At 37.4% G+C, this 25,305-nt stretch overlaps 1 protein-coding gene across 7 annotated transcripts in view; it reads left to right on the forward strand.

The window, feature by feature from the left end:
• Positions 1–25,305, forward strand: part of ATM (Serine/Threonine-kinase ATM-like protein) — a 129,208-nt gene that overhangs the window by 69,709 nt on the left and 34,194 nt on the right. For all 7 annotated transcript variants that reach the window (XM_083076654.1, XM_083076657.1, XM_083076656.1 and 4 more), the window contains 8 exons: positions 2,612–2,681; positions 12,867–12,984; positions 13,114–13,237; positions 13,479–13,616; positions 22,677–22,787; positions 22,898–22,945; positions 23,377–23,481; positions 23,660–23,746. In XM_083076654.1, coding sequence (XP_082932780.1) covers positions 2,612–2,681; positions 12,867–12,984; positions 13,114–13,237; positions 13,479–13,616; positions 22,677–22,787; positions 22,898–22,945; positions 23,377–23,481; positions 23,660–23,746 — 801 coding nt within the window. The remainder of the gene's footprint in view (positions 1–2,611; positions 2,682–12,866; positions 12,985–13,113; positions 13,238–13,478; positions 13,617–22,676; positions 22,788–22,897; positions 22,946–23,376; positions 23,482–23,659; positions 23,747–25,305) is intronic.

The following is a 25,305-nucleotide window of genomic DNA, read 5'->3' on the forward strand; positions in this document are numbered from 1 at the left end:
TTTTAACATGACACATGGATCAATGATATCTGTGTGATGAGAGAAAATTAAAAAAAAAAGCTATGAAGGCTTGAAATTCACTAGTTTCTGAGTACTGTTTAACGTACAACTAGATTTTTCCATCTGGTGTCCACCTAGCTCACGTGGTTAATCACGTATTTAAAAATGGTTAATTTTGTTTTATAAGTAGTTACAAGTAAATGTGTTTATATACAATTATCAATCTGTATTTAGTAATATTATGGGGTTATTGAAGATCTAATAATAGTAATTTTACGTCATTAGTGGTTGTTAATGGTGTCATAAGATTATTGACCATCATACGTGGATAACTACAGGTGTAAATATGTTTAACTTTGTCTTATGAGTGGTGAAGAGTTGATACAAGAGGGGAAAACTTCTAACGCAATCTAAATCTGTAATTATTTAATCTTAAAAATGTAATTCACACATGGTTCAATACTGTTTACAATATATATAGACATAGGTGCTGAAGATAAAATCTGTTATCTAGTTATTTTCAAGTTTCTGTAACTGTTGTAACGATTATTGTCTCTAGTAATTGATCATTTTGTTCAATAGATAGTTTGGGTTTCAAAAATTGAACATTTTAGATGATTACATGCCCTCATGATCGATTATTCCAGAGACACGTGATTTTTTTTAAGTAAACCTTTTAAAGTCTTGTAATCAATTATCTCATGTGATAATCAATTACCCTGTTCTTGAGTTATGGAATTAGAACAAGAACAATAGTGGATTACACAATCTCGCAATGTATTACAACAGACTTCAAAACATAGTTTTTAAACTTTGAAAAAATCCCTTTTCAATTCCTTTTCTTTCAAATATCTATTTAACTTGTTTCATGAAAGGAATCGAATATAAATCAATTTTTCACGCTTGATTCATTTTAATTTGGAAAAACATTTCAATTAGTTATTAATTGATTAATTTTCATCGCTCATGTATATGTATTCTCAATTAGCCTAGTGTAAGCCTAATGCCTTTTTGGATGAGAAGTGATATAGAAAGGAAAGAACTAGGAATGACAGAAAGAGGAGAAATAGGAATGAAAAAAGTTATGTTGTTTGGATGGATAGAAATAAGAAGGAAGGATGTGAAAGAATTTCTGTGCTTGTTTGGATGCATGGAAAAGAGAGAAAATAAATATATGAATTATATAAAAATATATTTCAATAGTTAAAAATTCAACTTTTAACATAATATTTTTTTATTAACAAAATTATTTGTTATTTAATTTTTTCATATAATTTTTTTTATAAAAAGTTAAATAAAAAAAGGAAAAGAAAGAGATAATTTCCCCTCCCATTGCACTCTAATTTGGAGGGGAAATGTTTTTCGGTGGATACTGCAAAAATAACTTCCTTTGTATTTCGCTCCTCTAACACTGAAAATTTACTGTTTTTATTTTGTCTCCTTCTGTATTTCCTTTTACTTTATTTCCCTCCAAACTAACAAATGGTAAGAAAACTAATAACATTCAGGACACACCACTATCAAACTGAAAACAAACTTTACAACACACCATCACATCAAGTGTGAGGCAATCATCAAAACTACATAAACACTTCAAGACTTCATCATCGTTGAACTTTCTTCACAAAATGTGTTATATGAAATAAGCCGAATACAGTTACAAGAAATGCTTATTTAGGAAATATTTGGGATTGTTTGGTTTAAGATGTTTTCTATTTTCATTTTTTGTTTTCACTTTTAACTATGAAATTGTTACCTTGTTGTTTTGTTTCAATATAGTCAAACTATTATAACAGGCAATAATAGAAATATAGAGAGAAGTTGAGAGAGGGAAAGAAAAAATATTTCTGAAATGTAAAATATGTTTTCTACTAACTTAATAGAGAGTACAAACAAGTAGTGTTTATAGAGCCAACAACTTCTAATAAAAGGTGTTGGGCTGTAACAGCTATTGGCCTATAATGGAAAATTATATTAAAAAAGAACTATGTAAATATTTTTGTATTTAATAATGGCATACTTATATTAATTGACAAATAATGCTGAAATTTTATAATGAAAATAAAATATATAAACTTAAATGACCAAATTTTTTAGCCAAATTCTGTGCTTTGCATGGGTGACAAAGTTAGTTTGATTAGAAAATCCAACAATACAGAAGTGCAGGGTCCAAAAAGGTTGGGTGACTATGAAACTTTGATGTAATAGAATGTGAAATATGTTGATGTTTTTCCTAAATGTATAAAGGGGATGCGACTATTTATATAGTTGCTATTGAGTACAAGGGAAGCTACTCTAGCCTCTAGAGTTCAGCAGAAGGAAACACATGTGACTTGTCAGCTAGATAACTAACTAACTGACAGCTAACCACTAACAGTGACAGCAGTCACTTATACAAGAGAAAATACGGAGTAAATTTCTATACTCTAATTTGATGAAATAGTGATAACTAATAAATCTTGAAAATACATGTGTAAGTATTGGAGTGGCATGCTTGCCTTTTATTTTTTATATTTACTTGTAACTGAGTTAAGAAGTGCAAGCATGTGCTTCACTATTTATGCTTTGAACTAGTTTCTCTTATTATAAGTTTTGTTGTCTACTAATGCAGGTGCATTCCAAAGGTGTCAACATTGAACTAGTAGAAAATCTCCTTATGGATCAAGAAAGGAAGTCGAAAGGTATGTTAGTTGGTTTATGCACATCCGTGTTATTGGGAATGTCTGTAGAACTGATTTGATCCGTGTTAATGTTCTGGTACATCAATCTAATAGTTCAATTCAACGTTGTGGTGGGATTGATTCTAATGGTTTTATCCTTTTCATTTTTTTTTTCTTTCAACCCTGATATTGATAGCTATATGAGGTAAAGTCTTTGAGATTTAGTTCTTTCCAAGCCTTATGAAGATAGAGACAGCTAGCTGGTTTCCCAACATTGCTCCTTGCGATAGTGGTGCAAGCCACAATTTTGTCTCCAAGGCAAGTGGAATGGGTTAGTGATCTGATTGGGAGAATTAAATTGCAAGTACATGCCTTTGGTTTCCCAAGGCAAGTGGAATGTGTTACACCCTTTCCACAAGAGTCTTGTATAAGTCTGTTTATGAAAATGAGATTATGGCCTTATTCTTGGCAGTGCAGCATTGGGAGTATTAACAGATAGGAAGACCTTTGACGTGTTTACTGATCCTAGGAGTCTCAAACATCTCCAAGTGTCAAAATATATTTTAGGAAGTTTTAGATATTATTCCTACTGTATTTTAATTCTGTATATTTGCTGTATCTTGCTATTATTATTACAATAACAATCCCACAGTTATAGGGATTTGTTCCCCAGAATAGGTTGTCCTTATTTCCCAAAATAGGCAACAGACTCATGTATATATATATATATATATATATCTGATGTATCTCATGATTAAAATAATAAGATATTATTTCTTCTAAATTTGAGATGGTATCAGAGCTCCTGATCCTTGGGTCCTCTGATTGTGATCTGATTGCAGCCTTCATTGCTGCACAACCCTAGAATTTCATCGTAGCCTTCATTGTTGCACAACCCTAGAATTCCATCGCAGCCTTCATTGCTGTGTAATCCCAAACACTCATCACAACTTCTATTGCTGTGTGCTTCCCTACTGTTCTTGAATCGATCTTCTTTTCTGTGCCTTAATTGCACATATTTGTAATGGTTGAAATGGAAAATGGAGACAAGTTCCAGAATACGGGTGAGCTGCAGAATGTCCATTCAGCCTATCGATTGAATGAAAAAAATTATCTCAAATGGTCTCAACTCATTAAGACCATCCTGAAAGGGAAAGGAAAGGTCAGCCATCTAATTGATGATGCCCCTGTTGACGAAGATGCCAAATTCAAGTCATGGGATGAAGAAGACTCCATGATTATGGCATGGCTATGGAACTCAATGGTTCTGGAAATCAACGATACATGCATGTTCCTTAATTCTATGAAGGCAATATGGATTACAGTAGAGCAAACCTACTCTAAGGCAAAGGATGCTGCCCAGATTTATTAGGTGAAGGTAAAAACTATGGTAGCCAAACAGGGCACTAAAACTGTCATTGAATATGCTAATCAACTCAAATCATTATGGATGGAATTGGATCATTACAGGGTTATAAAGGCCCAGTGTTCTCAGGATTCAACAATTCTAAGGGATTACATTGAACATGACCGGGTGTATGACTTCTTGGTAGGCCTAAACCAAGAATATGATCAAGTCAGGATCCAAATATTGGGAAAGGAGAAGGTTCCTAGACTTAATGAAGTAGTGGCAATTGTTCGGAGCAAGGAAAGTAGAAGAAGTCTAATGCTAGAGACCCTAATTGTGGATAGTTCAGCTATGATTGTTGAAGGAGCAACAACCATGGTTGCGGAACAAAAGAAAGTAGGCCTTCTTCCAAATCTGGAGAAGAAAAATGAAGGAGTATGGTGCATCTATTGCAACAAGCCACGCCACACAAGGGACAAATGTTGGAAGTTGCATGGAAAACCTCAAAGCAAGGATTGGGGACACAAAGGAGGCCCTCCAACTCAACCATGAGGAGTTAGAGAGAGTAAGATCCTTTCTTAGTTAATTGGAGAAACCCACAAGTACGTGTTCATTGACATACTATGGTAAGTTCCCATTTTCTTGTGGATTTAATGTCTCAAATACACCCTTTATTAGAGAATAGAATAATAAACACCTTTATCTCTCTCATATCTCTCTCTCTCATACCCTTTACCCATTATTGGATTCTAGACTCTGGCGCCACAGACCATATGACACCACTCCCTAAACACTTCTCAACATATTCCCTATGTCCCAATAACAAGAAAATTTCCACAGCGGATGGAACCCTTATAACTGCAGCTGGACAAAGAGATGTCCAAATAACCCCAACCATAATACTAAAAAATGTTCTTCATGTCCCTAAATTGTCCACAAATCTGATATCTATCCAAAAACTTACAAAGGACCTCGTATGTAATGTGATATTTCATAGCAACTCTTGTATATTGCAGGAGACGAAATTGGGGAGGACGATTGGACATGCTAGAGAATGGAATGGCCTTTATTACATGGAAGAACTGAATCTGCCCATTGAGAGTCACTCTCTGATATCCAAGTCCGCCATAACCTACAAAGAAAAAGTTCAGTTGACTCATTGTCGTTTGGGACATCCTTCACTTCGGGTCATAAAGTTACTGTTCCCTTCCTTGTTTAAAAATTTAAATCTGGAGAGTCTTCATTGTGAGGTGTGTGAGCTTGCCAAACACAAGTGTGTACCTTTTCCTACTACCAAATCTGTCATTTGGACCAGAAATCGGAAAAAATACTGTTGGACCAGAAATTCAAAAGAATATAACACTATATGTGAAGTTGAAGCTGAAGAGGAATAAGTAGAGGTGAATCAAATTCCTACACTTGCAGGATCAGCAGCTGATGCAGGAACAACTAGACCACATGATGATACAAAACTTGGGAAAAATCTGGTGTACACACGAAGAGGAAAGGCCATTCCAAGATCTTCTCATGTCCAAGAATCCAACCCTATATCATTACATGAGGTAAATCCTTTTGATCCTATAAATTCTAATTCTACTAATTGTGATGAATTTCCTTTTGAAAAATCAGCTGCACAGGTGGACCATAACTTGGACCTCCCAATTGCCCTTATAGAAAAGGAACCAGAACCTGCACCAAACAACAACCTTACCCCCTTGACAAATAATCTATCCTTTGAAAAATTCTCACCTACCCATAAAACCTTTCTCACAAGCCTAAATACCACAACTACACCTTCTTCTGTATCTGAGGCATTAATTGATAGAAAATGCAAACAAGCCATGGAATTGGAGATGGAGGCATTGGAGAAAAACAATACTTGGAAGCTAGTCACCCTACCACCTGGAAAAAAACCTGTTGGGTGCAAGTGGGTTTATACAGTGAAATACTGGGCTGATGGGACGATTGAGAGGTATAAGGCGAGGTTGGTGGCTAAAGGGTTCACTCAAACATATGGAGTGGATTACTTGGAGACTTTTGCACCAGTTGCCAAAATGAACACAGTCAAAGTAATTTTGTCATTGGTAGCAAACCACAATTGGGACTTGTAACAATTTGATGTAAAAAATGCATTCCTACATGGGGATCTTGAAGAAGAAATATACATGGAGGTACCACCCGGGTATACAAGGCAGATTGAGGCCAACATAGTTTGTAAGCTAAAAAAGGCATTATACGGGTCGAAACAATCACCTAGAGCATGGTTTGGGAGATTCACCAAAGTCATGACAAGCCTTAAATACAAATTGAGCCAAGGGGACCACGCTTTATTTATCAAGCATTCTGATTTAGGGGGACTAACTGTACTATTGGTCTATGTGGATGATATCATTGTCACTGGGAATGATAAAAAGGAACAACACAGGTTGAGTCAATGTCTTGGCAAGGAATTCGAAATCAATACCTTAGGGAAGCTAAAATATTTTTGGGGATTGAAGTAGCCCATTCCAAGAAAGGGATCTTCATATCTCAACAAAAATATATTATCGACTTGCTAAAGGAAACTGGTAAGACAGCCTGCAAACCAGCAAGCACACCAATCGACCCAAATATAAAGTTTGATATAGTTTTTTGATAAGATATTCTCTCAATGAAATAATTCTTAAAAACAATATGAAACTGGAAATAATTCAAATAAACTAGAATACTATTTATTCATAAATCTGTCTTGAGACTAAAATTTGTAACAGTTTCTAGCTAAACTAATAAGAACGTTGGGAGAACCACATCACAAAAGTTAGCCATTGTAGTTGGAGAACCCAAGGCCTTTACAAAGTATAAACTGCACACTAGAATCCCATCCTTTTGATGTGGGACTCAAGTTGTATACCTTGCAATTAGATATTAACATCTTCACAGCCCTGTTACCCACTCAGGCAATCCTTACACTGTCCCCTTGGCTAGTCCTAGGTGAAAATTGCAATGTTTATGTCACCTCTTGTGCTATTCAGTTGCAACTAAGAGGCATGGTGGAAAGCTTTGATATCTAATTGAAAAAAGACTTTGGGAGAATCACACCATAAAAGCTAGCCTTGTAGTTGTAGAGCCCAAGACCCTTATAAACCTCACACTAGAATCCCATACTTTCAATGTGGGATTCAAGTCCCATACCTTGTGTAGAAATATTTTTTCTCTATTTTATTCTGATAATAACTACAAGAGATAGAAAATCAATAAGAAACAAAGAATTAAGAGAGAGAGTAGGCAGAGAAGAATTTGTGTATTATTAGAGAAATAACAGTTGTGATATCTGAAGGATATCAGTTACATATATAGGGCTAACAAACCTAACCAACTTGATGAGTTGGCAGTACTAACAGAAAACAGAAAATATACAATATTAGTACAAGAATAATAAAAGTATTTATTATTCTAGTCTCTTCTCTAATACACCCCCCACAAGCTCAAGGGGGATGAAGCATGTCAGACGGATCAGCAACATTGAGATTGGAGCGCAGAGACAGAAAACGCTTGGGAGACAATGCCTTGGTTAATAGATCTGCATATTGGTGCTGAGAAGGAATATGCGAGACAACAAGAGCTTTGCTGATGACTTTTTCCCGAACAAAGAAGATGTCAAGTTCCATATGCTTAGATCTGGAGTGAAGAACCGGGTTGTGAGATAGTGCAACTGTGCTTTGATTATCACAGAGTACCATAGGAGTGTTGAAACGAATTTTGAGTTCTTGAAGAAGGGACTGAATCCACAAGACTTCAGTGACAGCTTGAGCTAAGGCACGATATTCAGCCTCAGTACTCGATCTGGCAACAAGCAACTGTTTCTTGGACCACCACGACACAAGATTAGGCCCAAGATAAATACAGGCTGCCGAGGTAGAACGTCGATCATTGGGATCAGCAGCCCAATCAGCATCAGTAAAGGCAGTAAGGTTGAAGGAAGAGGAGGACCGAGCAGGCGTGAACACAAGACCATGTTTGAGAGTGCCTTTGAGATATCTTAGAATCCTTTTAACTACCTTCCAGTGTTCTTCCATAGGGGAACACATGAACTGACTTACCTTATTGACACTAAAGGCAATTTCAGGCCGTGTAATGGTTGCATATTGCAGTGCACCAACTACAGACCTATACAAGGTAGGATCATTAAACAGAGTTCCGGTTTTGGCAAGTTGTTGACCTCCAATCATAGGAGTGGAGATGCCCTTAGAGTCTTCCATTTTAACCTTGGTGAGAAGATCAGAAATATATTTATGCTGAGACAACAGTAACCGGCCATTAGAAAGAGACTTGACTTCAATACCCAAGAAGTAGTCAAGTGTGCCAAGATCTTTGAGAGAGAAGGTGGCATGAAGGTGATTAATAAATTGTTGCATTAAGGAGGAGGAATTGCCAGTGAGGATGATATCATCCACATAAATGAGCATGTAGACAATGGCAGAGGGAGTAGAGAAAATAAACAAACTAGGATCACACTTGCTTTTGTGAAACCCAAGCTTGAGCAAAACCGAAGTCAACCTGTCAAACCAGGCACGAGGGGCCTGTTTGAGACCATAAAGGGACTTGTGGAGTTTACAGACAAGATGTTTGCTATTGGGTTCAATAAAGCCAGGCGGCTGAGACATGTAAATGTCTTCCTCAAGCATTCCATTTAGGAATGCATTATTAATGTCAAGTTGGCGAAGTGGCCATTGAAAGGTTACAGCAAGAGAGAGCACAATCCGGATGGTGACAGGCTTGACAACAGGAGAAAAAGTTTCAGAGAAATCAACACCCGGTTGCTGATGGAAACCCTTGGCAACAAGTCGGGCTTTGTACTTGTTGATAGAGCCATCAGGATTTTCTTTAAGACGAAAAACCCACTTACAACCAATGGATTTTCTACCAGGAGGTAAATCAACTAAAGTCCAGGTGTGATTGTCATGTAAGGCCGTGAGTTCAGCTTGCATGGCAGAGAGCCAATGAGGATCCGTGAGAGCAGACTTGACAGTTTTGGGTTCAACATTAGACAGCAAGAGGGTGGGGTTAAGTCGAGGTTGTAGAATGCCATTTTTTGAGCGAGTGATCATGGGATGAATATTAAGAGGAGGAGCAGAGAGTGAAGGTGATGAGGATGAAGCCGGAGGAGAATTTGTAGAACTGTTGTCAGGCATGGAGGGGAGAGAGAAATTGGATTCAGAGGATCCAGAATTGGTGGGAACAGTAGGTGATACAAGGGTAGAGGAAGATGGATTGTGGGAGCAGACAAGGGAGGGAAGTGTGGAGACAGAGGTGGCAGGGATAGAATCAGAAGTTGCGGTAACAAAGAGATCATGATAAGGAAATCTCCCTTCATTGAAGATCACATCCTTGCTGATGTATATACGGCCAGATTTGCTTAAACATTTGTAGCCTTTATGAAGAGGAGAATATCCCAAGAATACACATTCTTCAGACCTAGGTTGAAGCTTGTGTTGATTGTAAGGTCTTAATAAGGGAAAACAAGAGCAACCAAAGACTTTTAGAAATGTATAATCGGGATCCTTGTGATGAATTAGTTTGTAGGGCGACTGAAAACCAACAGAGGAGGAGGGAAGTCTGTTGATTAAGTAGGTAGCAGTTAGAAATGCATGATCCCAAAAGTTTAGTGGTAAGGTCGAATGATGAAGCATGGCTAAGCCAAGTTCAACTATGTGTCGGTGTCGTCGTTCAACAGTTCCATTTTGATGATGTGTATAGGGACAAGTGAGTCTGTGAAGGATGCCTTCTTGTTGGAAGAAGGATATTAAGGCGCGAAATTCACCTCCACCATCTGTTTGAACAGATTTGAGAGGCAGTTGAAATTGTTTCTCAGCCAGGGCTTTAAAATTTTGGAAGTTGGAGAAGACGTCCGACTTTCTACGAAGAAGATAAATCCATACGTATTTGGTGCAAGCATCAACACACGTTAGAAAATACAAATAACCGCAGCTAGATTCTAAAGATGCTGGTCCCCAAACATCAAGAAAAACAAGTTCAAGTGGTTTGGAGTAAATCGTAGTGGAAGGGTGAGAGGGAAGCCTATGAGACTTTGCAATACAGCATGAGTCACAAAAGTCAGAAATTTTATTTACTGTAGGAAGACGAATATTACAAGTTTGTAGAGCTCTAGTTAGGGAATCATGATGAGGATGCCCTAACCGTAAATGCCATTGTTTATATGTATTGGGAACAACAGAATTACATTTTTCAGAAAGGAAAATACACGGGTCAGGTTTAGAAAAGATTAAATTCTGCTCAATGTTAGTATTAGAAGAGGTCTTCGTCGCCAAATGCGGATGAAAGTGATAGAGACCATCTTCACCAAGGTGCCCTTCAAGAAGAGTCTCGTTCAAATCCTGTGATTTGACAAAACATGAATGAGGATGGAAAACGAAGTAGACATTGTTGTCTTTGGCAAATTTTGAAACACTTATAAGATTTTTGGTTAAAGAGGGAACAAGTAATAAGTCTTTGAGAGATAAAATTGTGGAGGGATGCATGGGGGACCGAAACATATTAGAACCTACTGAGGTAATGGAGGTACCTTGGCCATTGGCCATTGCAATGTGCTCGGCACCAGTGAATTGAGCACTCTGCAGGAGATACTGAGGGTCCGGGGTTGCATGATGTGAGGCACCAGAATCTGGAATCCAAGCAGTGGCAGTGTTTAGTGTAGGAGCAGCAGGTGGTGCAGCAGATGCAGATGCAGTACGTGGTCGAGGTGGTGGATTAGCTGGTGCTGTAGGATAAGTGAACCCAGGAGGATGAAAAACAGAGCCAGGAAGGGAGCCACCCAAGGAATAGGGAGACCACGAGGCTGGACCAGGATGGCCAAGCATGTTAACTGTTCCATGATAGGGAACAGCAGAGCCAGGGTGCTGAGACACATACGCATGTTGAGAGTTGGGGCCATAGGCGGGGTAAGGAGTAAACAATGAATGAAAGGGTAACTGAAAACCTCCCAAGGCAAGACTATTAGAAAGCTGATAACACGTGGAGGCTTCATGGCCACGTTTGTGACAAATCTGACATTGAACCTGAGACCCACGATTTCTTCCTCCACGAGATCCACGACCACGACCTCCATGATTATTAAAGCCAGCTTGAGGTTGAGGCGAAAAATTCTGAACAGGATTAGGCTGAGAGTTTGTCATCAGAGGCGGCTGAAAAGCCAAATTGACATTGGGGACATTGGTTGGAACAGAAGAGGCTTGAGCAAGGTTGATGGAGAGGGGTTCTTGAATAGCAGCAGTCTTTGCTTGGTCCAGTCTTGCTTCCTGAGCAAGAATCATGGTCTCAAGTTCGGCAGGGGAAAAATGATCATCACGGCTGACAAATGCAGTGACAGTGGAGATTAGGGAATCATATTCTGGTGGAAGACCCCCAAGAATACACTCAGCATGTTCACGAGGTGAAATGGGACTGCCAATAGAGGCAAGGGTCTCAACGATGGTGCTAATGCGAAGGAGGTAGTCAGAACACGATCTTGTTCCTTTCTTGATGGTGCGAAGCTCTAGTCGTAATTGCGTGGCTTTGATCTTGGTGAGGGACTGAAAATGCTGAAAAACTAAATCCCAAATCTGGTAGGAATGACGGCACGAGACAACACGGGCTTGGATGGATTCAGATAGGGTTGCAAGAAGCCAAGAAACCAACAGCGAATCTTTGCGGTCCCAGGCAGTATACTCCGGATTAACAAGATTAGCATCACGATCCTCAGGGGTAAGGAACTTCAAGGGAATTTTGGGGTTGACGACAAAGCGTTCAAGATCATGGGCACGGATGACAGCTGTAACTTGTTGCTGCCAGGTCATAAAATTTCTTTCATCCAGTTTACATGTGACGGATTGGGAGAAGGTGTGGGAAACAGAATTGCTGGACATTGCGGAAGCGGAGGCCAGACAGAGAAATTAAACACTACGAACAGGATTAGCACAAGGAAAGACAGGGTTACCCAGAAAAGTGCGCAGGAAGCAAGCCACACGAAGAATCAAGATTACGGGCGCAGAAACAGAATCGCAGAAGGAATCACAAGCGCGGATAGCAGAATCGCGCAAGGTGAGGGAGGGCGCACGAAGCAAGCCACACGAATCAATCAACCAGACAAGGAATTAGGATCGTACCGAGCTCACGATGATACCATACAAGAGATAGAAAATCAATAAGAAACAGAGAATTAAGAGAGAGAGTAGGCAGAGAAGAATTTGTGTATTATTAGAGAAATAACAGTTGTGATATCTGAAGGATATCAGTTACATATATAGGGCTAACAAACCTAACCAACTTGATGAGTTGGCAGTACTAACAGAAAACAGAAAATATACAATATTAGTACAAGAATAATAAAAGTATTTATTATTCTAGTCTCTTCTCTAATAATAACAGCTAGTAAGACAAACTTAAATAGGAAAAACAAAGGGAGACAAATGCCTTAAAGGGAATTAGAATCCCATAAAACAGGAAAGAAATAAGAAAGGAAGGTGAATCCATAATTCAGGATTTTATATGGCTGATTTATTTAGAATAATAAAATCCAAATATTCCTAATTTATCTCCCTAAATTATTCAGATCAATAAAATCCAAACATTCCTAGTTTATCCACACCTTACAATTGGATTGTATCTTAATATAGACCCAAGAAGATGATGTAATCAGGTAGGCTAAGAAGCAACTAGCAAAGTGGAAATATTACACGTGAGAATAATCTTTAGACAATTTGGTACTTTGAAACCAAAATCAGAAAATTCTTCTTTCAGACTTCTTTTGTTCTTGTGGTCATTAGCCCTTTTTATGTAATTACAATATTAACTGTTTTTCTGCTAATCTTAAATTTTTTCAGCTGAAGCAATTTCATTGGAGAAGTCCACTGTGTGGGAGACAGATGGTAAAACTTTTGAGATCTGGATTTGTCCGTTGGTGTATTCACTTATTGTGTACTGCAATGACATTATCCTAAGGTATTGTGGACGTATGTAACTACTTCAATGATCATTAGTTGTTAGCATTAGCAACTAGCAGACCTTTATCAGGTTTTCTTTTTCTCTTCCTTTTTCATGTCTCATTTCTCTAGCTTATTGTAACTCCAGGTTGTGTCAAGATATTATATTGTTTAAAGGTGAAGTTGCAGAGCTTCTTTTGCCAAGTATTTTTGTCAATATATCTGCAAGGAAGGATCTGGAGATCGATCTTCACAAATTAATCTGTCTGCAGGTTGTATTCTAGAGATGGACAGGCCCCTCCTCCCTTTCTTATTTTCTTTCAAGAGCTTTGGTCATTTTGATATTATATTGAAATGATTATGATCTAGTGTTGATTGTACTACCACCTACATTAGTGGACTAAAGTTAATAAGCCTATTATTTAATTGATATGAATATGCATACTTTCTGCATAAAATTCAAGTAAGTTTTGTCTTTTGCAAATAAAAATGTGGACTTGTTGAATTTTGCAGTTGAAGGAGCATATATTTGTAGAGTCGAATAAGTTGATGAAATCCATTCAAGTGGTTTTGAATTGTCTTAATGAACTTCGAATTCGTCATGTCATGGAGAGATCTTCATTTGTGCCGTCAAGGCGTGATGTGTCAAAGGTGATTAAACTGATTTGATATGGCATATTGATTTTTTTTTGGTCGGTAAAAGATAGTACACACACATATATTAGAAGGGATCCATTTATTCCAAGATTCAATAACTCATCCTCTACATTGAATTTTAACAATCAAACTTTTGAATTAAGAATTCTTAATGAATAGTCAAAGTCTGCAATTATTTAAAAAAATAAAAAATCATATGATACTTTGTTATATAGATTCAAATCAATGTATAATATCCTTTTATGGTTATCCATCAATTTGAATTTATAAAACAAAATATAATAATTTTCAAGTTTTTTAAAAATTTGCAAACTAGATCTATGTACTAAGAACTTGTAATTAAACTATTGGATTGTTGAAATTTAATGTAAAACATGAGTTATTGAATAGAGTAAGTCTACCAAGACTTATTCTTGGAGTAAGTGAATTCCTCCTATATATATATATATTATTGACTACTGAATATACTTTTATTTAATTGTAAATTGGGTAGTTAAGATGAAAATCAGGGTCACTCTAATTTGATTTTATTCTCTTTTACTATAGGACTTTTAATCAGAGATGGGATCAATTTTAGATTAATCAAATGTGATTTGATTCTCCTTTATTTCTTCTCCTTATCTTATCTTTACATTTATTTTGTAATTAGCGTGACCCTTTTAATGATCTATGATAGGCGGGACTTGGATTTTTCCCAATACACCCCCTTACACCCAATACTTTTGGGTCTGGTGCGTATATTGATAGTGAGTGGCCTATTTAGAGCGGATCCAAATAGCTCTAATACTATCTTAGATTGTAGGTTTGGGCCTAATTCAACCTTATAAAATTAGCTTGTAAGGTGGGGTTTGTCCCTCAATTATATATTCTTTAATTGTTGTATTTCTAGTCGATGTGGGACTTAAATTTTTCCTAATTGCAACGAACAAAAATAGAAATTTCAAAAGATATATAGGCTGCTTTGAGGGTTCCTGAGTGGAAAGAAGCTATCTTGGAGGAGATGAAAGCCCTAGAGAAGAATTAGACTTGGAAAAAAGTGGACTTGCCTAGAAGAATGACAATTGTTGGGTGTAAATGGGTGTTTACCATCAAGTATAAGGCAAGGGAATTTATTGAGAGACACAAAGCCAGGTTAGTTGCTAAAGGCTTTACTCAAGCTTATGGTGTTGATTACTCAAAAACTTTTGCTCCTGTTGCAATGTTAAACACCATTGTAGTTCTTTTGTCATTAGCTGCACTTGAATCTGAATAATTTTCATGTTATTGAATTGATGGATACAATAAAATAAATAGGCATAAAACATAATCAATCCCTAAAGTTTAGGGATTTAGATAAAACTAACTAAGGAAACTAAACTAGAAATTAGGAGAGGATAAACTAGTATATCTAAACTATATCTTATAGAATTATCTTAACACTCCCCCTCAAACTGGAGCATATATATCATATGCATCTAGCTTGTTACATATATATGTTATCCTAGGACCTCGTAAAGATTTAGTAAAGATATCTGCAAGTTGATCCTTGGAGCAAACTGAGGAGGTCTTGATGATACTGGAGAGGATCTTTTCTCTGATGAAATGGCAGTCAACCTCTATAGCTTTGTTCTCTCATGAAAAACTGGATTAGAGGAGAGGTATAAAGCTGACTGGTTATCACAAACTAGTTCCATATGACCAACCTTGCAAAACTGCAACTCTTGAATTAAGAATTTTAGCCACAAGAGTTCACATGTGGTGTGAGCCATAGCACGGTATTCTGCTTCTGTACTTGATCGTCCAACAACACTTTGCTTTTTACTCTTCCATGAGACAAGATTACCACCCATGAAGACACAATAGCCTGATGTTGATCGTCTATCACTTGCATCACCTGCCCAATCTGCATCTGAATATCCAACAATGTCTGTATGTCCTCTATCATTGTAAACAAGTCCTTTTCCTGTAGATCTTTTGATGTATCTAAGGATTCGAACAACTGCAAGCCAATGACTCTCACAGGGAGAGTTAAGAAACTGACTTACAACACTCACAGGAAAAGATATATCAGGTCTGGTCATGGTGAGATAATTCAATTTTCCCACTAATCTCCGATATCTCCCTAGGTCAGGATAAGGCTCCCCCTGATTAGGCATAAGCTTCACATTGGGATCCATGGGAGTGTCAACTGGCTTACAATCTGTAAGTCCGGTCTCTTCTAGAATATCAAGGGCATATTTTCTCTGAGAAATAGCAATACCGGACTTTGATTGAGCGACCTCAATCCCAAGGAAATAACGTAGGGGACCTAAATCCTTAGTTTGAAAGTGTTTAAATAAATGTTGCTTCAGAGCCTTGATGCCCTCTTGATCATCACCTGTAATCACAATATCATCTACATAAACAACAAGATAGATAAATCTATGTGTCAATGAGCGTCTAAAGAAGACAGAGTGGTCTGCCTCGCAGCGGATCATTCCAAGTTCCTGTATAACTTTGCTAAACCGACCAAACCAAGCACGAGGTGATTGTTTGAGGCCATACAAGGACTTTTGTAATTTACATACAAGACCAGACTCCCCTTTAGCAACAAACCCGGGAGGTTGATCCATATAAATCTCCTCCTCCAAATCACCATGTAAGAAGGCATTTTTGATGTCTAATTGAAACAAAGGCCAATGCCTCATAGCAGCCATGGCTAGGAAGAGACGAACTAAGGCCATCTTTGCAACTGGAGAGAAAGTGTCGCTGTAATCCAAACCATATACTTGCGTGTATCCTTTAGCCACAAGACGAGCTTTCAATCTATCCACTTGTCCATCAGGGCCCACTTTAACATTAAATACCCACCGACAACCAACAACAGATTTTCCAGGTGGAGGTGGGACAAGTACCCAAGTGTGGTTGGAGTCTAAAGCTGTCATCTCATCAATCATTGCTTGTCGCCATCCTGGATGGGTTAAGGCCTCCTGTACTGTCTTGGGAATGGTAATAGAGGAAATAGCAGAGACAAAAGCATAATAGGTAGGAGACAAACGATGATATGAAAGAAAGTTATAAATAGGATGAGGATTACAAGTAGAACGACTACCTTTACGAAGAGCAATGGGCAAGTCAACTGAGGTAGGTGGGGTCGGAGTAGGTGAGGAGACTGAAGCAGGAGTAGAATCACATGGCTCAATTGTAGAATCATTGGGAGGAACAACAGTATGTGATCGATGCTCATAGGTTATCCCAAATCGGTGTAGAGGACTGTCAGATCCTGGTAGTGTGGGAGGATCTGGTGCCTCTAAAGTAGCAGGTGTGGTAGGAGGCACACTATGATCAAAATAAGGAATAGGCAATACCTGAGAGAGAAGATCTGAGTCAACCGGAGAGACATCTGTGGCAATAAAATATGGTGTATCTTCAAAGAAAGTGACATCTGCACTTGTGTAAAATCGATGCGTAGCAGTAGAGTAACAACGGTACCCCTTTTGGACACGGTAGTATCCTACGAACACACATTTGATGGCCCGAGCAGACAGCTTATCACGTCCTGAGAAAGATCATGGACAAAACAAGTACAACCAAAGACACGAGGATGAACAGAGTAAAGGGGTTCCAATGGGTATAATAGGGAATGAGGTACTTGATCATTCAAGACAGACGATGGCATTCGATTTATTAGATACCCTGCAGTGAGGACAGCATCGCCCCACAACTTTGGGGGTGCATTGGCATTCAATAAAAGAGTACGAGCAATGTCCACAATATGTCTATGTTTTCACTCAGCTACACCATTTTGTTGAGGTGTATGAGAGCAACTAGATTGATGTAGAATGCCATGAGAAGCCATAAATGATTTGAAGCAATCTGAAAAATATTTTTTAGCATTATCGCTTCGTAAAATCCGAATTACTTTGCCAAATTGAGTTTTGATCTCCGAATAGAGACTTAGGAAAATATTGAATAACTAAGAACAATTTTTCATCAAAAATATCCAAGTACATCTTGAAAAATCATCAATAAAGGTGACGTAATACCTATGCCCCAAAAGAGAAGGAACACGACTAGGACCCCAAACATCAGAATGAATAACATCAAAAGGAGACATAGCTCGAGTATTAACACTATTAGGAAAAGAAGCTCTAACATGCTTTCCTAATTGACACGACTCACACTCTAAAGACTCTAACCGTGAGAGATGAGGTACCATTTTCTTTAATTTATTCAAGCTTGGATGACCCAGGCGACGGTGGATTAAACCAGGAGACTCAATAGATGCACATATGGTAGAGGTAGAAGGCTGAAGGTAGTAGAGACCATGTGATTCAGATCCAGCTCCAATCGTCTGTCCCGTACTCCGGTCCTGTATCAAGAAAGAATCAGAAGTGAAGGTTATGACACAGTTTAGTGACCGAGTCAACTTACTTATAGAAATCAAATTAAAGGGACATCCAGGAACTAGTAAAACAGATTTTAATGGTAGTGATGGAAGAGGTGATATTTGACCAATACCAGTGGCTTGGACTTTTGACCCATCTGCAAGAGTGATATGATGTGAAGTTTTAGGTGATGATAGGTTACGGAAAAGGGAGACATTACCAGTTAGGTGATCAGAAGCACCGGAGTCCAAAACTCAAGGTCCAATAGACGTAGAATGAGAGAGACAGACTCTAGAATTACCTGTATGAGCAACAGTGATGGAGGAAGGGGCCTGTTTAGTCGCCTTTAGTTGAAGATATTCTTTGTAATCATCGGCAGATAATGTGATTGGATGATTGCTCTTGGGTTCAATCTTGACTTCTAGAGCCGAAGTCGGAGATTGAGCCACTTTAGCTGTCTTGCTCGAAAAGCCATGCAAGGAATAACACTTGTCTCGTGTATGCCCATCTCTTTGGCAGTAGGTACAATGGAGGTTTCCTCTACCCCCTTTACCACGAACACGACCTGGACCACGCCCTCGATTTCCACAGTCAGTTGAACTAGGGATAAAAGAAGAGGGTGTGCCATTCTTGGAAATCTCTGCCATGAAGAGAAAAAAGAGAAGAACAGCAAAAAAAAAAAACACCTCCAAACAATCCGGAAAGACCTCCGAGACAGCAACCAAACAGTCTCGAAATTCCGTGGCAGCACCCAAACAACCATGAAAATCCAAACAGCAACCAAACGACCACCTACAGTGTGACCCACAACTTAAAAAGGGTCAAAACAAGAAGAGGGAGGGCCGGCGAGTCCAACGGTGCAAACGGCGTCGCAAACGGAGGCCTAGAGGGCGGCGCGTGAACCCCACGCGCCGGCGAGCTTTTCTGACAAAAACCGCGCGTGAGAGCGCGTGAGACACTGTTCTGGAGGCGGCTTGCGACGGAAAGGCCAATCGGCGACCTCTGAACACTCAGGCGGCGTCAACTCCGACAACCGCTAACAAAATTCGAAAAACCCTAGATGCCTTGGTGGCGGCTGGGTTAGGGTTTCCAAACCAGGACCAGAATGCTCTGGTACTAACTTGAATCTGAATAATTTTCATGTTATTGAATTGATGGATACAATAAAATAAATAGGCATAAAACATAATAATTCCCTAAAGTTTAGGGATTTAGATAAAACTAACTAAGGAAACTAAACTAGAAATTAGGAGAGGATAAACTAGTATATCTAAACTATATCTTATAGAATTATCTTAATAGCTGCAAATTTAGATTGTCCATTGCAGCAACTAGTATAAAGAATGCCTTTTTAAATAGGGATTTAGAGGAGGAAGTTTATATGGATGTGCCTCCAAGTTTTCAAAATTTAATCAATATGTATGTAGCCTTCAAATGTCTCTCTATGGATTGAAACAGTCACCTAGAGCTTGGTTTGAGAAATTTTCCCAATTTGTTAAGAAGCAAAGATTTGTTCAATGCCAAAGTGACCATACAATGTTTGTAAAACATTCTTCTGTAGGAAAAATGGTTGTTTTAATTGTTTATGTGGATGACATTGTGATTACTGGAGATGGTTTTAATGTAATAAATAAGTTGAAAGCTTTTCTTATAGATGAGTTTGACATTAAAGACCTTGGATCTTTAAAATATTTTTTGGGGATGGAGGTAGCAAGATCAAAGAAAGGAATTGATGTGTCAGAGAGAGTATATTTTTGATCTTCTTAAAGAGACTGTGATGATGGCTTGCAGGTCAATTGAAACTCCCATAGATCCTAATAAAATACTTGGAAGTAAAGTGAAAGGTGACCCAATAGATATAGCTCGATACCATAGATTAGTGGGAACATTGATTTATCTATCTCATACCCGACCAAACATAGCCTTTGTAGTAAATTTAGTGAGTCAACTGGTTTATAGGTCCTTGAGGTATTTAAAAAGTGCTCTAGGAAGGGGGCTATTTTTTACGAAAACTGGGGGGCAAGGAATAGAAATGTTCACTGATGTGGACTGGGTTGGATCCATTACTGACCAAAAGTTAACTCCTGACTATTGTACATTTGTTTGGGGAAATTTGGTTACTTGGAGAAGCAAAAATCAAAATGTTGTGGTTAGAAGTAGTGCAAAGGTTGAATATAGAGTAATGGTACAAGTAGTTTGTGAAATTTTATGGCTTAAAAGAATGCTAGAAGAGTTGCAACTTCCTATGACTCTACCCATGTTGTATTGTGACAACAAGGCTGCAATTATTATTTCCCAAAATCCAGTTCGACATGATCGAACCAAACATGTAGAAATTGATATACATTTTATAAAAGAAAAGGTGGATGCAAGCCAAATTTGCATGCCATTTGTTCCTTCTTCATAGCAAGTGGCAAACATTCTTACAAAAGGATTGTTTAGACCTAGTTTTGAATTCTGTCAGCAAGTTCGACATGTTAGACATCTATGCACCAACTTCAGGGGGGGAGTTGACAGTTAAATTTACTTTAAGTTAATTGTAAATTTGGGTAGTTAAGATCAAAATCAGGCTTACTCATATTTGATTTTATTCTCTTTTATTATCGGAGCTTTGGTTAGATACGATCAATATTAGATCAAATCTAATTTGATTCTCCTTTATTTTCTTCTCCTTATCTTATCTTTACATTTATTTTGTAATCAGGGTGATGAGGATTTCTTCTAATCCCTTCATGTAATTCTGATCAATGTATACACACAGACACACACACACACACGCACACAGACACAGACACACACACACACATATATATATATAGGAGGGATTCGTTATTCTAGGAGTAAGTCTACCTAGACTTACTTCGTTCAATAACTCATGCTTTATATCAAATCTCAATGATCTAACAACTGGATTTAAAGTTCTTAATACATAAATCAAATCTGCAAATTTTTAAAAATTTGAAAATCATTTGATACTTCGTTTCATTAATTGAAATTGACGGATAATTATAAAAGCATGTTATCCATCTATTTGAATTAATGAAACGAATAGCAAATGGTTTTCAAATTTTTTAAAATTTTGCAGCTTTGATTTGTGCATTAAGAATTTTAAATTCAAAGGTTGGATCGTTGAGATTTGATATAGAGCATGAGTTATTAAATGGAATAAGTTTAGGTAGATTTACTTCTGAAGTAAACAGACCCTTTTTCATATATATATATATAAGGAACACAAGAAGTATTGGAAAGGGCATAAGGCACTGGGATATCAATAAACTAAGCACCTTAGGATATACAAAGAAACATGCATATGCCAATATACAATTCCTAGAAAAGAACCTACAAACCAACACCACACAAACACAAAGCCCAACCATTGGGTGATGATCCTCCCCTACAAAAACAAGTCAACCTAGTGATAGCAATTACACGAGTTTGAGATTGACTAATATTCTGCAGAAAAAGAAGGGATCATTGGTGAGATTCTAAGTAGATGCACAGTAAGGGATGGGATTCCCAATAAAAAAAATACATTTAAACTCCTTTTCCTTAGTTTTAAGCCAACTCCAAGAGAAAAATTTGATATTATCCATGAAAGAGATCATGTTAGGAGTTTTATTTGTGAAAATAATTCCATTCCTATGCTTCCAAATGGATCACACTATAGCTAACCATATTGCCCACCAAGTACACCTCATGACTTTGCCTTTCCTCCCAGCTCAATGTTGCCCAAAATGGGTAGGACACGAAGGTAAGGCTATCAAAGCACCTTCCCATCAATATATATACATCCAAATAGAATAAGAAACCTTGCAAGTAAATAAAAGGTGCATCATATTCTTGTCGGACTCATTGCAAAGCGGGCAAGCTAAGCTAGATCCTGTGGCTGGATTTCTCCTCCACAAATTATCTTTGGTTTGGATTCTATCAAGCACCATCCTCCAACAAAAACCCATGGCTTTGGACAAAACAGGTAGAGACTACAGGAACTTGAGTAAATCACAGTCCATATTAGCTTCCCCAACAAGAGTAGCATTTTGTAATTCGTTGTATATGCCTTTCAGCACAAAGCCTTGTAACAAATGTTGCTTTCGAGCCCACGAGTCAATAACTCCATCCCTTGGAGATTTTTATTCTATAAGATGCATCAAAGAAGCAGAGAATTCCTTTTCCCAAACAAACAAATTCCTTCGCCAAAAGACATTCTAATGCCAACAATTGTCAACCCATTCACCCATCTCTTGAATAGTTGGCAAAACATACAACCTAGGGAACTCAAATTTTAAAGCTTTGCTCCCACCAAAGGCTCCTTCCAAAAGTGAACTCATTCCCAATCCTCTAGAATTCTCAGCATATCTTTATTAAACCAACCATCTGAACATGACATGTTACACACCCTCCCTAAGTCCTTCCACCATATAGAATGATGTTCTCTAGATTGCAGTGTTTTTATTCACTTTTGTGCCAAAATGCTCAACATAAATAAATTTTCCATGATTTTATTCAGAAAGAAAACATTTATTGCACTTTTGTATTTTCAATTTAATAACTGTTTTCTTTCTTAAAAAAATATGCCACTTCTAGGTTCTTAAAAACAGTCCTGAGGATGATGTTAACAAAACCATATTTTATTTTGTTTATTTGCATTGCCATTTAAAACAAATAAGAAGCAAGGGAAACAATTATAAACTGTGGTTTGGTTTTGTAGAATTCAAGGCCTTCAAGTTATAATTCTAAAACCCGGTCCACTCCTGCAAAGGCAAGAGAATCTGCAGTTGTTTCAAGTGCCTTGGCAAAGTTAACGCCCTCATGGGAGAAAGTATCATCTTCCTTTCTTATTTACCTTCATACGGTTAATTGTTTTCTTAAAATATTTAGTCTGTGGAATGCAGAAGTTAACATAGTTTATTTTTCCTTTTATCTGTCCAGGTTTATTGGGTCTCCATTGACTATCTACTTGTTGCCAAGTTGGCAGCTGTAAGTGGTGGATTCTACGAACTTGATTTCTCTTTTTTCTTTTTCTTTGACTTTGTTTGGACGAAGGATGAAATAGGAAGCAAAGAAATAAAGGGGAAAGAAATGAAAAAATAAATTTGAAATAGGGTGTAGAAGATGTATTGTTTGGATGGAAATAGGATAGGAGTGGAGAAAATTCTTTGTTTGGATAAGTGAAAAAAGAGAGTGGGAAGAAAAAAGTAAATTTTGTAAAAGAATTTCTATAGTAATAATTTAAAATAGTTTAACTAAAAACTAAACTTTTTATTATTAAATATTTTCTTAGTGAAAATATTGTTTTGATCTGTCAAAATAAGTAAATTGTTTTTATTATTCCAATTTAGATTCCTATATTTTTTTTGTCCTGTTTATTTATATATAAATTTTGATTACATGTGCTTTTTCAATTATAGAGTTGTGGATCATATTTTACTTCAGTGATGTATGTAGAACATTGGTGTGAAGAGCAATTTAAAACTTTGACAATTGGAGGTCCAGATTTCTCCCAAAATGAAATGGTAAGTTGTACTGAATATTTTTATATCTGATGCATAACTTTTTTCTTATGCTGGACCATATTATTTGTTACACTATTTTAATTCATTTGGTTTTTGTACTATTATTTTGATCCTCATTATATAATCATGTCTGTGGCTAATTTACATCTGTTCTCTCTGTTGGCTTCCTTCATATCAGTTGCCAGATCATATTGAAATACTTGTTTCGGCAGTCACTAGAATCAATGAACCAGATAGCTTATATGGAATTCTTCAGTCTCACAAGGTTAGTGAACATTTCCTTCTGATAGCTTTATCACATAATTCTGGGTAATTGTCTCAGCCAGTTAAGCAAAAAGATATACATGGGCACAACCAACTAATTGAGTGCCCAAAATAATCTAATAGAGAGTAAAACAATGCAGTAATTATATTTCTCTACTCTAGTACCCCTTCCCTAGCAAGCTCTGGAGTAGTGGAAGAGGAATTTGCCGACTCTAAGCTTGGACCTGAGATCAGTAAATAGAGTGGGAGAGAAAGCTTTGTTGAGGAGATTGGGAAGGAAAATGCAGGCACCAGAGGTAGATCTTCTGTTGTTAGGATTAGATGCTCAATTGGCATCACAAAAGGCAGCGAGAGAAGGATCCATTTGAAGAAGCTGGGTACTCAGTGAAGTCCCCAAGAGATGGTACTGTCTATTGGGCTTCAATGGGCTAAGTCATGGACCAACAATCTTGATCGACAGGGAAGCTGATTTCTGGGTGAGTTATGTTGGCATATTTTAAGGCACCAACCACTAACCTATAGAAGGAAGCATAAGAGAGAAAGCCAGAGCCTTTATTCAGCCTGCAGCCTCCAACTATAGGGGATGATATAGGCTTAGCTTTTGCCATATTGGTTGGTTTTGACTTAAGAGATATCTGAGTGAGGAAGAGGGATGCATTAGGTTGAGGCTTGACATCAATGCCAAGCAATTCAAATTGCCAAGCTCTTAGTTGCTCAGCTGTAAGATGCAAATGGATTTTTAGAATTAAAGAGAATTCAGATGCAACATTAAATAAATACAAAGCCAGGCTAGTTGCCAAAGGCTTCGATAAAAAATTTGGTACTGACTATACGGAGACATTCTCCCCAGTTGTGAAGCTTGTTATTGTTCGAATAATTTTGACTTTTTCCCTCACTAACCATGACCCATCAAGCATATTGATATTAATAATGCCTTTCTCAAATCGTTGTTTGGAGAAAGACATTTACATGGTAAAATCACCAGTTTTAAGTTTCTGATAAAAGTTGTGTTTGTAAGATGCAAAAAACTCTTCATTTTTAAAACAGGCTCCATGGGTCTGATATGAATGTCTTACCAAAACTCTCATTGGTTTTGGATTTACTCAGAGCAAGCGTGACCATTCTCTATTAATCTACTAGAAGGGTGATGTTTGCATCTATATGCTGATTTATGTGGATGTTATAATTATCGCTGGAAATTCAGGTTCTATAGTTTAAGGCTTTATTGCAAAATTGAAGACATATTTGCTCTCAAGCAACTTGGTGATTTAATTTTTCTTTTTTTTGGGAATAGAAGTCAAACAAACTTCTTTAGGGTCCCTTCATTTGTCTCAAGAAAAGTATATCAGAGATCTTCTGCAGAGAGCAGATATGGATATTGCAAAGGGAATTTCTACTCCTATCAAGCTAATCTTAAATTGTCTAAACATGGTTCAAATTACTTTGAAGACCTTTTTCTTTACAAGTCTACGGGTGCCCTTCAATATGTGATTATAATTCACCCTGAAATTGGTTATGTTGTTAGCAAAGTTTGTCAGTTTTTGACCCAAATTTCTCATT

The sequence above is a fragment of the Cajanus cajan genome, chromosome 6 (assembly GCF_000230855.2).
Source record: "Cajanus cajan strain Asha chromosome 6, NIPB_CcT2T_4, whole genome shotgun sequence".
NCBI lineage: Eukaryota > Viridiplantae > Streptophyta > Magnoliopsida > Fabales > Fabaceae > Cajanus > Cajanus cajan.